Raw genomic sequence first — 16,394 nt, 5'->3', positions numbered from 1 at the left:
AATCATTTGAACAATCATGACATTACAATGTCTTTACCCGTAAATTCAGTGTTTATTGACCACCTGCATCCAAGCTGCTCATATATTTGTATCTTATTGACTACATGGATTGTTATTAATCATGCCTGGATCTTTTACTTCATGACATTTGTAAAATATAATTCATCAAAAATAAAATGCAGACAAAAAACCTGGCCAAATCCACGTTTCTAATTCAAAATACACCCTCTCAATAGTGAAAAAACAAATAACCTGATTAAAAATAGGCAAAAGATCTGAATAGACATTTTTCCAAAGATGACACATAAACAGCAGGTTTATGAAAAGGTTTTCATCACTAATCATCAGGGAAATGCAAATCAAACCATAATGAAATAGCACTTCACTACCTGTTAGGATGGCTATGATCAAAAATTTAAGAGGTAAGTGTTGGCAAAATATTCCTGGAAAAAAAGGGAACACTCATATGCTGTTGGTAAGAATGTAAACTGGTACAGCCATTATGGAAAATAGCATGGAAAATCTTCAAAAAATTAAAAATAGGACTACCATTCAATCCAGCCATCCCACTACTGGGTATATATCCAAAGTAAGTAAAATCAGTATATGGAAGAAAGATCTGCACCTTCATGTTCATTGCAGCATTATTCATAATAGCCAAGATATGAAATAAACCTAAATACCCTTCAACGGATGAATACATAAGGAAACTGCGATGTGTGTGTGTGTACCACACAATGGAATATTCAGCCATAAAAATGAAGAAATGAAGAAAATCTGCCTTTTGCAACAACAGAGATAAAGCTAGAGGATATTATGCTAAGTGAAATAAGCCAGGCACAGAAAGACAAATATTATATGATCTCACTTATATGTAGAATCTTTATAAAAGTTAAAATATAGAAGCAGAGAGTAGAACAGTAGTTGCCAGGGGCTGGGGGCAGGGAAATGGGGAGATATTGATCAAAGGGTACAAACTTTTAGTTCTAAGATGAATAAGTTTTGGGGATCTAAAATATGGCATGGTGACTATATAGTTACTAATAATGTATTGTATAATTGAATTTGCTAAGACAGTAAATCTTAAGTGTCCTCACCACCCCCCCTACACACACACACAATGGTAAATAAGTGTGACAACAAATGTGTTCATTTGATTGTGGCAACCATTTCACAATGTATGTCAAATCATCATCTTGTATACTTTGTTTGTGTTTGTTTTGAGACAGAGTCTCACTCTGTCACCTTGGCTGAAGGGCAGTGGCACGATCTCGGCTCCCTGCAACCTCCGCCTCCAGGGTTCAAGCGATTCTCCTGCCTCAGCCTCCCAAATAGCTGGGATTACAGGTGCCTGCCACCAAGCCCAGATAATTTTTGTATTTTTTTTAGTAGAGATGGGGTTTTACCATGTTGGCCAGGCTGGCCTCAAACTCCTGACCTCAAGTGATCTGCCCGGCTTAGCCTCTCAAAGTGCTAGGATTACAGGTGTGAGCCACTGCGCCCGGCCGTATACTTCGAATGTATACAATTGTTATTAGTCAAATGCATCTCAATAAAGCTGAAAGAAAAAAAAATACACCCTTTCCTCCAATGCAGTTGAAACAGATGGAGAAGAACACATTGCCACAGTGATGTGTCCCTCTTTAAATTCAAGACCTCGAACCTCACCTACATCTGGACATGCCTGCCTTCAAGCAGCTATACTACATTCCCTCAGTTTATTCACTCTGCCACTCCCCTGGACAACTACACACCTCTCTCCTCTAACCTTCAACACCTGCTAACTCATCCTCACCCTCATTTGATGACCTTTCTTCCTATTTCACTTAGAAGTTGAAAGAATCTGAAGACAATACCCACAGGCCACTACCACCTGGAAGGCTGACATTAGCCTGCTGAATATACCCTTGTCAGATCTGGCTAAATTGCCATTATTTTTTGCTAGCTGGGGAGTACCACTTACCATTTCCTTCTTATCTTCCTGGAAGTGCACATCTACAAACATCTTTCCAACAACATAAGGGAGGGCACTTTCAATAAAGTTTACACATTTGTCCCATTGAGGCAGCAAAGTTGTGGTCCCCTGGATTACCTGTGGGAGATAATTGATCCAGATTAAACTTCATTTGGATAAAACCCATGGCTGAAAACAATTCAAAGAACCTGAAGAAAACAGTCTACAAAACAGGCACACCCTAACCCATATATATGCATCAGATAGTAGAGGCAAAGGTAAAATTGCTGAAGAAAAAAAATTCTGCTTGTCCCCATTATATTTCAAACTAAATGAAAATGTTTTAGGCTGGGTGCAGTGGCCCACATCTGTAATCCCAGCACTTTAAGAAGCCCAGGTGAGCAGATCACCTGAGGTCAGGAGTTTGAGACCAGCCTGGCCAACATGGTGAAACCCCGTGCTTACTAAAAATACAAAAATTAGCCAGGCACGGTGGTGCATGCCTGTAATCCCAGCTACTCGGGAGGCTGAGGTGGGAGAATTGTGTGAACCCAGGAAGCGGAGGTTGCAGTGAGCTGAGATCGGGCCACTGCACTCCAGCCTGGGCAATAGAGTGAGACTCCGTATCAAAAAAAAAAAAAAAAAAAAAATGAAGAAGAAGAAAAGAAAGTGTTTTAACAGTTAAAATAATATATTTATCCTTTCTTCCCAATTTTCCCCATTAAACAAAGCATCTGGACAATGGTATCACTTTTCCGCAGTCAGCAGGGACATGAGAGGATGCTATCCAAGTGTCCAGATAATATTTAATAGCTACTGACAACTAAAGTTCCACTAAGAAGGTCTAGAATCAGTGGGTGACCAAAGTTCCTGCCCAGTGAGGGTTTCCTTGCTCCGAGTAGCACACTCAACAAGGCAGACCAGAAGAACATGGCCCACCATGAACAACACAGGGAGCATATTTACATTGTGTCACAGCAAAAAACACACTGATAAACAAGCAAAATACAGATGTAAATGCTTTGCCCATCTGTCCCAATTATACCATTACAAGAAAACATTTACAAACAAGTAAGAAGTTTCCCAAGCAGGACCTGGAAGGGTCAGAGGTTTACTCTTGGGAATAAAAGCAGAGAAATAAATATAGTGTAAGTTGCCCTTGGAAGTTGGGGGTGCAGGCAGGGAGGAAGGGAGGCCCTGAGAATGGTGGCCAGAAGTGTCCTTTGCACAATGTTAGACCCAGGTTGTTTTGAGGAATGGGATTAAGGCTTAATTTCATCTATTCTTCCTCTGATTTCTGGTAACCTCTCTCAGAGGTAAGGGATGAATCTATTTTTAAAACCTCTAGAGAAAGAGATCCTACAACCTTCTTCGGCAATTCAATATTATATTTAGCACTTCGTGCTCAAGAAACATCCCCTCATACCTAACCTTAAATGTTCACACACTGCTTCTTACACCTCTCTCATTCTCTTCACAGTAGGGGTGGAGAGCAGCTGGGCATCATCTTTTATGTGATTCATAGCAGTTAAAAATACACACACACACACACACACACAATCTACTTGTTTTGAATCTTAACCCATCAATATGACCTAAATATATATATATATAGTTGTTTTATGCTGTTCTCTGTAAAAAGACTTTTTTTTTTTTTTTTTTTTTTTGAGACGGAGTCTTGCTCTGTTGCCCAGGCTGGAGTGTAGTGGTGCCATCATCTCAGTTCACTGTAGCCTCCACCTCCCGGATTCAAGCGATTCTCCTGCCTCAGCCGCCCGAGTAGCTGGGACCACAGGCGCGTGCCACCATGCCCGGCTAAATTTTGTATTTTTCGTAGAGACGAGGTTTCACCACGTTGGCCAGGCTGGTGTCAAACTCCTGACCTCAATTTGCCTGCCTTGGCCTCCCAAAGTGCTGGGATTACAGGCGTGAGCCACTGCACCCAGCCCTAAAGTAACTTTATATGCTAGTGACTTTATAGGGTCAAAGCATATCCAAAATAATTGCACTACTCTTCCAGAGTAATGGCCCACTAAGAATTTCTATACTTACTAGTTCCTCTAATAACTAAAATGCCTCTTGAATGAAATCATAGCTTATAAGATTCACCATTCACTTAACTTTAAATTGATAGAACAATAAAAACTGTTTCAAAGATACAAAATCCTTACGGCCTCTAGTGGTAGGAGAATTAGTCAGACACAAGCTTCAAAAACAAAGATGAGAGTAACACGGGTATAAACTGGGAGGTAAGCAAGGGTGGGAGAGAAGCAAATATTAAAGAGCCAGGTGAGGCCCGGCACAGTGGCTCGTGCCTTTAATCCCAGCACTTTGGGAAGCCGAGGTGAGAGGATCACTTGAGCTCTGGAGTTCAAGACAAGCCTGGGCAACATGGCAAGACCCCATCTCTAATAAAAATAAAGAGCCAGGTGAGCAGGTGGAGGAAAACCATCTCAGACAGTTGAGCAAGGTCTCAGAGAAAACTAAATTGGAGCCTCTTGGACCTACCAGAGGATAGATTCAAAGATGGAAGGTATAGGCAAAGTTTAAGACAAAATTCCATTTCCAAATTGAAAATGAAGTTGTACCATCTAATAACGATCATGCACATTTTAAATATTCGGAATACTGAAAATAAAAGAGAGTTACAAATATATCACAAAGAAATGTTAAAACTATAATTACAGTGACCCAGTTAACAACTCTGGGGGAAAATGGGAATACACTGATAAGACGGGGAAGTTTGAAAACAATGTGTGGCCTCAAGTATTTCTCTAAATATACTTTATATAACCCATCAAAGTAAAGCTTGAGTGTACCTTACCATATGTAATTTATACCTAAATAAAAATAAATAAGGAACACACACACACACAAAAACAATCGAGCTTGGGCCACAAACTTCCCCTGTCTGATCCCTAAAGATGATTTTTACTGGATCAGTTAATATATGGACTATTCCAGCATGTAAAGTTATCCAGCGATGTAACACTGCAATCTTCTTAAACTTACCCTTGAGAATTCCAGCCATCTATACTGAAAGCGCCTGCTAAGGTTTGGAATTCTGGAATAAACCATTCTCCACACCAAATAGTTGGCAATGGTCCTGTTAACAGAGAGAGATGCCCATTTATTGTATTTTAGGTCAATATCTGATGCTCTGCAGAACACCTTGAGAAAAACAGTTGGCAAAGCTCCACCGAGGGACCTCTTACTCATACAAAAATGCAGAACTTTCACTTGAGAAATGACATAAGATGATACAATGTCAATAAGCACAACCAAAATTGGCTTGCTTTTCACCACCTAACAGAGATAGATGAAGGAAAGATTCCAGTCCCAGCCCTCAGAGTGAACATTTTGCTTTCACTCTCAGGGTATAAAGTCCACTGTTACACAGCCTTTCATATCTGGAAATTGTGAGTACCTTCAAATTACAGCAGGTCCTCGAATAACATCATTTCATTCAACAACCTTTTGTAATACAGTTGATAAGGAAAAAACCAATTCTGGGCCAGGGTCACTGTCTGTGTAGAGTTTGCACATTCTCCCCAAGTCTGCACAGGTTTTCTCTGGGTACTGTGGTTTCCTCCCACATCCCAAAGATGTGCCTGCTAGGTTAATGGGCATCTACACACTCCCAGCGTGAGCAAGCATGGTGAGCTACTGCACCCTGCGACAGGATGGCGTCCTAGCCAGGGCTGGATCCCGCCTGGTGCCCTGCCTAGATAGGCTCCAGCACCTGCAACCCTGAACTAGAATAACTGGGTTAATAATTATCTTACTTTCCCTTCCTGTGTCCATGTGTTCTCATTGTTCAATTCCCACCTATGAGTGAGAACATGCGCTGTTTGGTTTTTTGTTCTTGCGATAGTTTGCTGAGAATGATGATTTCCAGCTTCATCCATGTCCCTACAAAGGACATGAACTCATCATTTTTTATGGCTGCATAGAGGGAGTGGGGAGGGATAGCATTAGGAGATATACCTAATGTAAATGACGAGTTGAGTTAATGGGTGCAGCACACCAACATGGCACATGTATACATATGTAACAAACCTGCACGTTGTACACATGTACCCTAGAACTTAAAGTATAATAAAAAAAAATGAAAACAAGGATAAAAAAAGAATATGTCTACAAAAACATTGAATGGGTTCCAAAGATAAAAAAAATAATTCTTACTTGCTTTTATTAATCTTTCTTAAATGTATGCATAGCTCACATGTATTCAATGTTCAATATTAGAAGTGTTTTGGTCTTTATTTAGAAGTTTGGTGATGTTTTTGTGAGCAGGAATATGCCATGGGAACTTAACTCTTATTTACATCAATTGGCCTGTGGTAAAATTGATTTTATTATCTGTCATTTTGCTTAAAGTCACAGTTTCCAAGAACCTATCGATGATGTTAAGTGAAGACTTACTGGATTAGGTGACTTGATACAATGCCTATGTATTCTTTGCCTTTGGAAACTAACAGCAAAATACTGGCTAATACCAATGATCTAATTTTGCACCCTCATTCTATACTTACTAAATATGTGAGTTTGGACAAGTCACTTAAGGTCTGTGATTTTATCTTTATTTGTCATACAACGAGGATGATCCCTACCTTCGAGGGTTGTTGCAGGGTTCAAATAAATAACAAAATGCTTGACAAATAGTAAATTTCTAGGGTTTTGTCTTTCACTTCCAAATGTATGAACAACCTCATAAGCTCGTGTAATGCCTATAATACATATCTTTAAAAATCTGTTAAATTTTAAGGGTTGCCTTTTTCTATAAGCAAAAGATGACCTGACCTTAGAAGAATGTGTGATCTGAGTTAATTTCTAACTCAACAGTGATGATGGATTTTTAAATGATCCATTCCCCTCCCAGCTGTGCCATTACCATGGTGACTAATAACACGCATTCCTGAAATGGCTTTCTGGTCAGCCAATCACGTGAGAGCAGTATGACATGATGATGCTAAAAGCCCATCAAGAACAAACTACACTCTCATTTGTATGACATTCTGACACAGTGGACATGTGCTCCTACTAGTAAAATATTTTTCAGCATACACACCCAATACATGGATGTTTAATTTCTATAGAGATATACTAATAGACTAATATATTAGGAATATTTTTAACAAATACAAAAACAGAAATTTCAAAAGATGAGGTAAAATGAAATTAAGAATCTTCAAAAGTCATTAATCCTTCAAACACCATTGGGTTAATTCTTCAAGACATGGTGTCCATATAGGATTTGGTTAATACAACAATAACAATGAATATAAATCCACATTTCTTAGAGTCTTGTTGACTATTTCAAAAATTTATGACATGTCTTTGTCAGATTGCCATTGTCCTTGTTCTTGTTAGACCACCATTGTATTTCTCTTGTCATCTGGCTAACCAACATGGCGTACCAGCCTGGGAGAAGGGTCACTTCTGCCAATTTCTAGCTGTTCTCTTGTGCTTACATCATCAATCATCATTTCAATTCCTGTTTCTCTGCAAGAATTTTTAAGCCACTTATCTACATTGTAAGTAGTAAACTAGATAAACTAGATAATGAAATTCATAAATCCACAGCTATATGTAAACCGCTCAAGATTTTTTTTTTTTTTTTTTTTTTTTAAGATAGAGTCTCGCTCTGTCGCCCAGGCTGGAGTGCAATGGCGCGATCTCCACTCACTGCAAACTCTGCCTCCTAGGTTCAAGCAATTCTCCTGCCTCAGCCTCCGGAGTAGCTGGGATTACACAGGCCCGCCACCACAACTGGCTAATTTCTATATTTTCAGTACAGATGGGGTTTCACCATGTTGGTCAGGCTGGTCTCAAACTCCTGACCTCAGGTGATCCTCCCGCCTCAGCCTCCCAAAGTGCTGGGATTACAGGCGTGAGCCACCGTACTGGCTGAGATTATTTTTAATATATTGAATGAAAACAAGCCAGTGAGGGTGACGGTGCGCCTCTCACATGTTCCATACAGATCAAATGAAGGGTCCATAGCCATCAATATAGAACTCAATAAAGTACAATTATTTTTCTTTATAAAGTTTTTTTATTTCAATAGCTTTTGGGGATGCAAGTGGTTTTTGGTTATATGGATAAATTGTATAGTGGTGAAGTCTGAGATGTTAGTGCACCCATCACCCAAGTAATGTACACTGGATCCGATCTGTAGTTTTTCTTATCCCTCATCCCCTTCCTACCCTCCCTGCTTCTGAGTCTCCAAAGTCCATTATACTACTCTGTATAAAGCCTAATTATTTTTAAATTTAAATAAAGATACAGAAGTTCTAAAATGTTCTTCTCAGACCCAGTGGATCTTGTTAGGGTATGCGCAATCCCCTAAGATACCACTGTGCTAATCAACAAAGTCCAGCCCTTGCCCCATCTCTGTTGAGGCCACTAAGTGGTTTGGGGTCATTCCTTTGGCTCTTTTGCATTCACATCTCCACTCCTTAATAGGACAAGAAGTGCTCACTGAGCACTTACTGTTGGCCAAGTATTGTGCCAGGTGCCATGAGGAATGTAAAGAAGTAAGAACCCAGCACATACAGTTAGAGAACTCAAAGTCCAGCTGGGAACACAGGACTTCAGATTTCAGCTTGTTCATGTAATTGGGTTGTTTAATTGAAGGGACACACTGTAAGTATATAAGGGATGTTTCTTTCATTCCCTCAATCAACACATCCTGAGCACCCACATATATACCAACAGTTCTCTGTGCTGGGGAGATGGATAGTCCCTGATTTCCTGAAGCTTTTAGCTGAGCAGGGGAGATGAGGCAAGTGCATAAATAATGATTTGGTAGACGCTAGCACCCAAAAGTGTGTGCCAGACACTTCACTGTAAGGATACTACATCTCAAACTGAGGGCTAAGAGTAGGCTTCATGAGAGGAGCATGCCGAAAGGTTAAAAGGCTTTGGTGTTGCAAACAGGAACGTGAACTCTGGACAGGCTACATAATGGTAGAATCGGCTGATGTGTTAGAGAGGATGGTGAACAGGATCATCACTCAAGGAAGTGGGCAGAAAGGCCAGCCACACTGGGAAGATGCAGACAGCGACCAGGTCATGGTGTCTAGCACATTAATGGGCCGATCTTGGTCCTAGTGCAAGGACTTTATGTTCTTTGTCTCTAAAATACCTCTTACCAGGCATGTGAACCATGCTGGATCCATAGGTGGAGACGAGAAGGAGGTCAACAGCCAGCAGATGTCCTTCATCAGTTCAAAAGATATTCCCTCAAAGGGGTGGTGATGAGCCAGAATAACTGGGGAAGTTGTTAGGGGGCCCAATGGTGGTGGTGGAAGATGCAGTATGACAAAGTATACTGGGGTTTGGGAAGCAGGGGCCCTTCCACCTCCCCTGAGATCATCCCATTTAGGCATCTCACATTAATTATGATCCTCACAGTGCTGCTGTAAGAGAGATGTTATTATACCCATTTTACATATGAGGAAACTTCAGGCTTAGAACCATTAAGTAAACTCACGGTCACATATTCGGTGAGTTTCAAACTAGTAGAATCACCTGGGGAAGTTGTTAAAAGTCCACATGCCTGGGCCACCCCAGGCCAATTAAGTCACAATCTCTAAAGTGGGACCCAACATAAATATTGCTTATAAATCTCCTCAGCTAAGTCCAATGTGAGGCTAAGTCGAAGAACCACTGTAATAAGCAATGGAGGCCGGACCAGACCCAGGTGTGTCTAACTCTGAAGCCTGCATGCTTTTCCCTATGCCAGATAGTGATGAATTAAAGCCTCTATTTTTTTTTGGTTGTGGTTTTTTGGTTTTTTTTTGAGACAGAGTTTCACTCACTCCTGTCACCCAGGCTGGAGTGTAATGGCACAATCTCAGCTCACTGCAGCCTCGATCTCCTAGGCTCAAGGTAACCTCCTGCCTCAGCCTCCCAAGTAGCTGGGACTATAGGCATGCGCCACTGTGCTCAGCACATTTTTTTTGTATTTTTGGTAGAGACAGGGTTTCACGATTTTGCCAAGCTGGTCTCAAACTCCTGGACTCAAGCGATCCGCCCAACTTGGCCTCCCAAGTTTCTGGGATTACAGACGTGAGCCACTACGCCTGGCCAAAGCCTCTAATTTAGCTAAGATTTCCTGGCCAGTCACAGAGACCCCAAAACACTCCAACAAAGATGCTTCACAGAAATCTATGGGCACGAAAAGAATTATGAGGACTTCCTGGACAAGGCATTACAAAGGTGACAGCATAACAACCAGACTCTGCAAGCTGGAAGCTGTAATGCTGAGAAGTTCACACAGCGAGACAATGGCACTGATGAGTTTCTTCAGTGTGTTATAAATACACTGACAGAATGCTATGGAGCACAGTTTTGGAGTGCTAATATTACCACGCCAGGAACAGATATAACCATAATGACTGAATCACTGTCACCTAACGCTCAGATATATCAAAAAGCAAAAATCAGACTCAGCAACAGTCCTTGAAAATAACACATAATACCCTTTTTTCCCAAAAAAACCACATTTTCAGCCATATGGTAATTTCCCCAAGTGGCAATAAATAAAATAGAGAAAGGCAAAGCATCTCAGAAGAGAACCCACCACAAAGAGAGCAACATGAAATCATTTCCTAAAGCCTCTGACGTGGAAGATTTTTTTAATTTTTAGATTTGGGATGCTCAATTGGTAATTATAATGCAAATATTCCAAAATCTGAATAAATCCAAAATCAGAAACACTTCCAATCCCAAGTATTTTGGATAAGGGATACTCAACTTACAGTGGCAGCTTACATTTGCATTACATTTAAGAGATCATAAAATACCTTCTTTGATATTTATAACAGTGCTGTGAGGTGATTATTATTATTATCCTTAGTTTCAGATGAAGAAAACAAAGGTAAGAGGTCAAGGTACTTCCAAGAATGTGTCAAACCTAGGACTAACATCTGGGTTTTCAGATTCCAGAGCCTGCATTTGCTCGTCTTGGTCACACTATCTGAAGTGAGCCACAGAGGCTCTTCTTAAAGGTTCTCAAAGCCAGAGATCTTCCTACAGGCTGCCTAGAGGCATATGTAAGGCAGTGATTCTGAAAGTGTGTCCCTGAGCCAGGAGCTTCAGCATCATCTGAGAACTTGTTAGAAAATTCCTAGGCCTTACCCCCAGACCTGCTGAATCAGAATCTGTGGGGTGGGGGGCCAGCAGACTGTATTTTAGCAAGCCCTCCAGGGGATTCTGATGCGTGTCAGGTTTGAAAACAGCTGGTCTAGGAAAACTCCATCTCCGCATCGTTCTGCACGCACAGCTCAACTAGGACTTCCTAAATCCCACATCAGTGCTTCTTAAACTTGAACGTATATATGAGTCCCCTGGGGATCTTATTCAATTTCAGCCTCTGATTCACTAGGTCTGGGGCAGAGCCTGAGAGTCTGCATTTCTGACAAACTCCCCAGTAATGTCTCTGCTGCTCATCTGTAGGCCATTCTTTGACTAGCAAGACCCTAGATCACTCTCAGAAGAGCTGGCCCCCAGGAGAGGTCCACATAACAGCACATTTTCCAGGTCATCCTTTGGGAACATGCAACAAGAATCATCTTAATGTACATCGTACTTGCTTTATATGAAAATAAAACTAAAGACAGGAATACTTACAGGGTCCTTGACAAAACTCCAAGGGTTTGCTCTAGGCCAGTCTGCTAAAAAACAAAACAACAACAACAACAACAACAATAAAAGAAAACAGTCCTGGTGCAGATGATCTCCATGGGGCCTGGAAGAGGAAACCACGTCAACTTCTCCTGATGCCAACTTCCTTGGCCTCTCCTCCTCCCACTCTTACTCCTCAGATAAAAGTAGATGGGAAGTGTCTGAGGCAGCCTCAAGTCAGGAGTGAGGAGGAGAATTGAGGGGGACAGAAAGGGAGAGAAGTCTATAGTGCCCCTCACCCAGTGATGTGCTACTAAATGTTACCAACTGCCTTGTCACGAAAAAAAATGATTTGTTACATTTGCCAATTTCCATGGTGTCAAAATCCCCCACAGTTGAATTGAAACTATCAACATGAGATCACTGAACATGTAGTTAGGAAGAGACGCACATAACATGAGGGATCATCACTACCTCCTTACCCCACCCCCCTTTCCACCTCAAACACTAGCTCTTGTTCCCCACAGGCAGCCTCCAGCTCATTCCTCCAAGGGTCCCTCCCTGGGAACCTACCCCCTTGGACTGCAAGGGCTGGTGTGGTTTGGCACCACCACTACTGGAGGATCTCATTGCTCTAATTCTGCACCATGCATCACCTACCAAAGAGTCAGTGCCACTGTCCCCACAGCCACTCAGTCAGAGAAAGAGGCCTAACCCCCTAGACTGGCAGTGGGAGTAATATAGGAAGGAAGAAGCAGCAATTGAGAAATGAGCAGCTGAAAGAAAAAAACAAACAATCCCATCAAAAAGTGGGCAAAAGACATGAATAGACAATTCTCAAAAGAAGATATACAAATGGCCAACAAACATATAAAAAATGCTCAACATCACTAATTATCAGGGAAGTGCCAAACCACAATGAGATACCGCCTCACTCCTGCGAGAATGGCCATAATCAAAAATCAAAAAAATAACAGATGCTGGCATGGATGCGGTGAAAAGGGAACACTTTCACACTACTGGTGGGAATGTAAACTAGTACAACCACTACGGAAAACAGTATGGAAATTCCTTAAAGAACCAAATAGAACTACCATTTGATCCAGCAATACCACTACTGGGTATATACCCAGAGGAAAAGAAGTCATTATACAAAAAAGATACTAGCTCATGCATGTTTATAGCAGCACAATTTGCAATTGCAAAAATATGGAACCAACATAAATGCCCATCAACCAACGAATGCATAAAGAAAATGTGGTATATATACACCATGGAATACTACTCAGCCATAAACAGGAAGGAAATAATGGCATTCGCAGCAGCCTGGATAGAGCTGAAGATGATTATTCTAAGTGAAGTAACTCAGGAATGGAAAAACATATATCGTATGTTCTCACTTACAAGCAGGAGGTGAGCTATGAGAATGCAAAGGCATAAGAATGATATAATGGGCTTTGGGGACTCAGGGGGAGGGTGGGAGAGAGTGAGCAATAAAAGACTGCACATTGGGTACAATGTACACTGCTCAGGTGATGGGTACACCAAAATCTCAGAAATCACCACTAAAGAATTTTTCCATGCAACCAAACACCACCTGTTCCCCCAAAATTATTGAAATAAAAATAAAAATTAAAAAATAAGAAATGAACAGCTGACACCAACACAGGATGGCTTTGAACTCCTGAAAATTGCAGGAAAATTGCCAAAGCTGGCAATATCTAACTAGCTGAGGGTACAATATGCTAGCATCTCCAAAATGAGCAGTGAAACATCTGAAAAGTATCTCTTTTCACACCGAGACATTTATGGAAAAAAAGAGACAAGACATAGAAATGAGGGTGACCCCATTTAGAATCTCAGCTGTTTCCTCTTAGAGGTGTGATCTTGGCCAAGTCACTTAACCTCAGCTTCCTCATCTATAAAGTGGGAACAACACATAGAATTGTTGTAAAGATCAAAGACGGTAACCATAATGGTGGTTAACTTCACCATTACCTGTATATGATTTCTATAGGCAGATTCTTGAAACAGAGGCACAGCAGAGATGCCCAATGTGAGAAGGCTTGGCTGGCTTTTTCTTCAATGGTGCCTCCAGGGGAAAGGTAGGAGGTGGGGGGATCCTCAGAACATTCATCTGATGCCTTTCCTCTACATATCCTGAGCCCAAGCTGGCCTCTCAGCTCTCTAGCCCCCTGCCTTGCAGGCAACACCCAAGTTCACACTGGTTCCACCACTGAAGATGCTTACCATCCCCTTTTCTCTATTCTTCCCTACCTAGAAAATTCCTCTTTATCCTTTGGGGTTCCATTCATATGTCACCTCCTTGTGGTGGTGATGGGGTATCTGGTTAACTTCTAGAATTTTTAAAGTGCCTACTACATGAGAAGCACTGTGCTAGGTCACAACACTTAAAAAAGCAATCACAAGAGAGCCTGCCAGAAGCAACCTAAGTGTCCATCAACAGATAAACGGATTTTAAAAAAATGTGGCACATATACACAACAGAGTACTATTCAGCCATAAAAAAGAATGAGATCCTGTCATTTCCAGAAACATGAGTGGAATTGGAGATCATAATGTTAAGTGAAATAACCAGGCACACAAAGACAAACTTCACATATTCTCACTTATCTGTGGGAGCTAACAATTAAAAGAATTGAATTCATAGAGATAGAGAATAGAAGGGTAGTTACTGGAGGGTGGGAAGGATAGCAGAGGGGAAGGAGGGAAGGAGGGATGGTTAATGGGTACAAAAAAAATAGAAAGAATGAATAAAACCTAGAAGTTGCTAGTACAACAGGTAACTATAGTCAAAAATAGTGTAATTGTACATTTTTAAATAAATAAAACAGTATAATTGGATTGTTTGTAACACAAAGGACAAATGCTTGAGGGGATAGATACCCCATTTGCCTTGATGTGATTATTAGGCATTGCATTCCTGTATCAAAATATGTCCTGTACCCACAAAAATTAAAAATTAAAAAGAAGAGTGCCTGCCATCAGGTGCTCACAGTGTCATAGACGTAGGGAGCAGGGAAGTATTTGCATTGAGAGAAAAGTGGTCATCTCAAGAAAATGAGATATGCTCTTGATAAAGGCATGTCTAGGGAAACTCCAACTCCTTTTCCTTCTGGGCATATAGCTAAACTATATTTCCCAGTCTCCCCTACAGCTAGATGAGTCACAAGACTGAGTTTTGGCTTACGGAATATGGGTAGAAATGACATACCCCACTCCTAGGCCTTCCCACCAAAACCTATACAATCCTCCACCCTCTCTGTTTCTCCATCCTCCAGCTGAATAGAGAGGATGCCAAACATCCAAGGGAGGGCAGAGCCATAAAATGAAAGGAGTCTGGGTTCCTGAGGCACTATTTAGAAGAAAGCTGTCTTACAGGGACACCCATGTTCAGACTGTTCCACGAGCAGAGGGTACAATTTAGCCAATGAGTGTTTACAGGTGCTGATTATAGCAACTGGCATATCTTGACCAATATGGCTATTATGGGAACCCAAGACTTTTCCTCAGGTAGCCTTGTAATGCTACACGAGTGGTGATCAAACACGATCGTCAATGGAAAAACATCACCATAGTCTGCAAATAAAATGTTGTCAGACTTCTCATGATGTGTACGTTGTCTTGAAATCTCACAAGAATATACAGAATACAAGTTGCTTTTTATAAACTGGTGGTTGAGGGATAAACCGTGTGAAAGACATTTGGGTTTTGGCTTTATTTTTATTTTTATTTATTTATTTTTTAAGACAGAGTCTCGCTATGTCACCCAGGCTGGAGTGCAGTGGTGCGACCTTGGCTCACTGCAACCTCCACCTCCTGGGTTCAAGCAATTCTCCTGCCTCAGCCTCCCAAGTCGCTGAGACTACAGGTGCCAGCCACCACGCCCAGCTAAATTTTGTATTTTTTTTTTTTTAGTAGAGATGGGGTTTCACCATGTTGGCCAGGTTGGTCTTGAACTCCTGGCCTCAAGTGATCTGCCCACCTCAGCCTCCCAAAGTGCTGGGATTACAGGTGTGAGCCACAGTGCCTGGCCAGTTTTTGTCTTTATTTTTAAATGAAGTTGTATATGTACATAATGTCTAAGGTGATTTTTCCATCTATGTCTTTTCTATTGTTGTTCACTGTGTTTACATTTGTCCAAGTTATCATTTTGACAAGAATCAGAGTAAAATCTCCCTCCCATCGTACTCTTTTCCATTGTTATGAAAGGTCCTGAAATTACCAAGTAAAATCATCACGATAGAGATGCTTTTTCTAATATAGTAAACCAAATCCCAATCTATCCCGATTGTAAATTAGGCTTTTTTGGAAGTAAAATTAATCAGTGTTCAGAAGTACCTACTCTTTTAACACAGATACTAGAAGAAACTGACTCACGAGGTGAAGGATGAATCTAAAGCAGGCCAAACTCCACCTCTCAATGGAAATTACCACCAAAGTTTAAAATGTGCTCTGTAACTCAATGGCATATGAGTAGGAAATCGTTTGGGTCATATTTTATAGTATTCGAGAACTAAGAAGTACTTACAAAGAAATTTTCTAATACGGTGATCCCCTTCCGCTCCCCTAAGAAAAGTTAATCATAAGATTCTCCTGAGGTACTTGTTTAAAATAAAGATTACTTGGCCTCCCCTCCAGCTCTACTGTATCAGACTCAATGGAGGAGGGCCTTGGAATCTGCATTTTTAACAAGCGCCCGAGGTGATGCTGCTGACATTCCTGGTCCATGGAGCAAGGCTCTACCCCGCAATATAATTATGTACCTCTAGATTCGATTTTCATT

General features: G+C 41.1%; 1 protein-coding gene across 1 annotated transcript in view; it reads right to left on the bottom strand.

The window, feature by feature from the left end:
- Nucleotides 1-16,394, bottom strand: part of PHEX (phosphate regulating endopeptidase X-linked) — a 214,274-nt gene that overhangs the window by 133,634 nt on the left and 64,246 nt on the right. Inside the window, exons 10-11 of the mRNA XM_055268323.2 lie at nt 4,967-5,060; nt 1,964-2,092 (exon numbers count right to left, since the gene is read on the bottom strand). Of these exons, the coding sequence (XP_055124298.1) occupies nt 1,964-2,092; nt 4,967-5,060 (223 nt within the window). The remainder of the gene's footprint in view (nt 1-1,963; nt 2,093-4,966; nt 5,061-16,394) is intronic.

Source organism: Symphalangus syndactylus, chromosome X, assembly GCF_028878055.3.
Source record: "Symphalangus syndactylus isolate Jambi chromosome X, NHGRI_mSymSyn1-v2.1_pri, whole genome shotgun sequence".
Lineage (NCBI taxonomy): Eukaryota > Metazoa > Chordata > Mammalia > Primates > Hylobatidae > Symphalangus > Symphalangus syndactylus.
The sequence above is the reverse complement of the archived record's forward strand: the minus strand, read 5'-3'. Positions and strand labels throughout refer to the sequence as shown.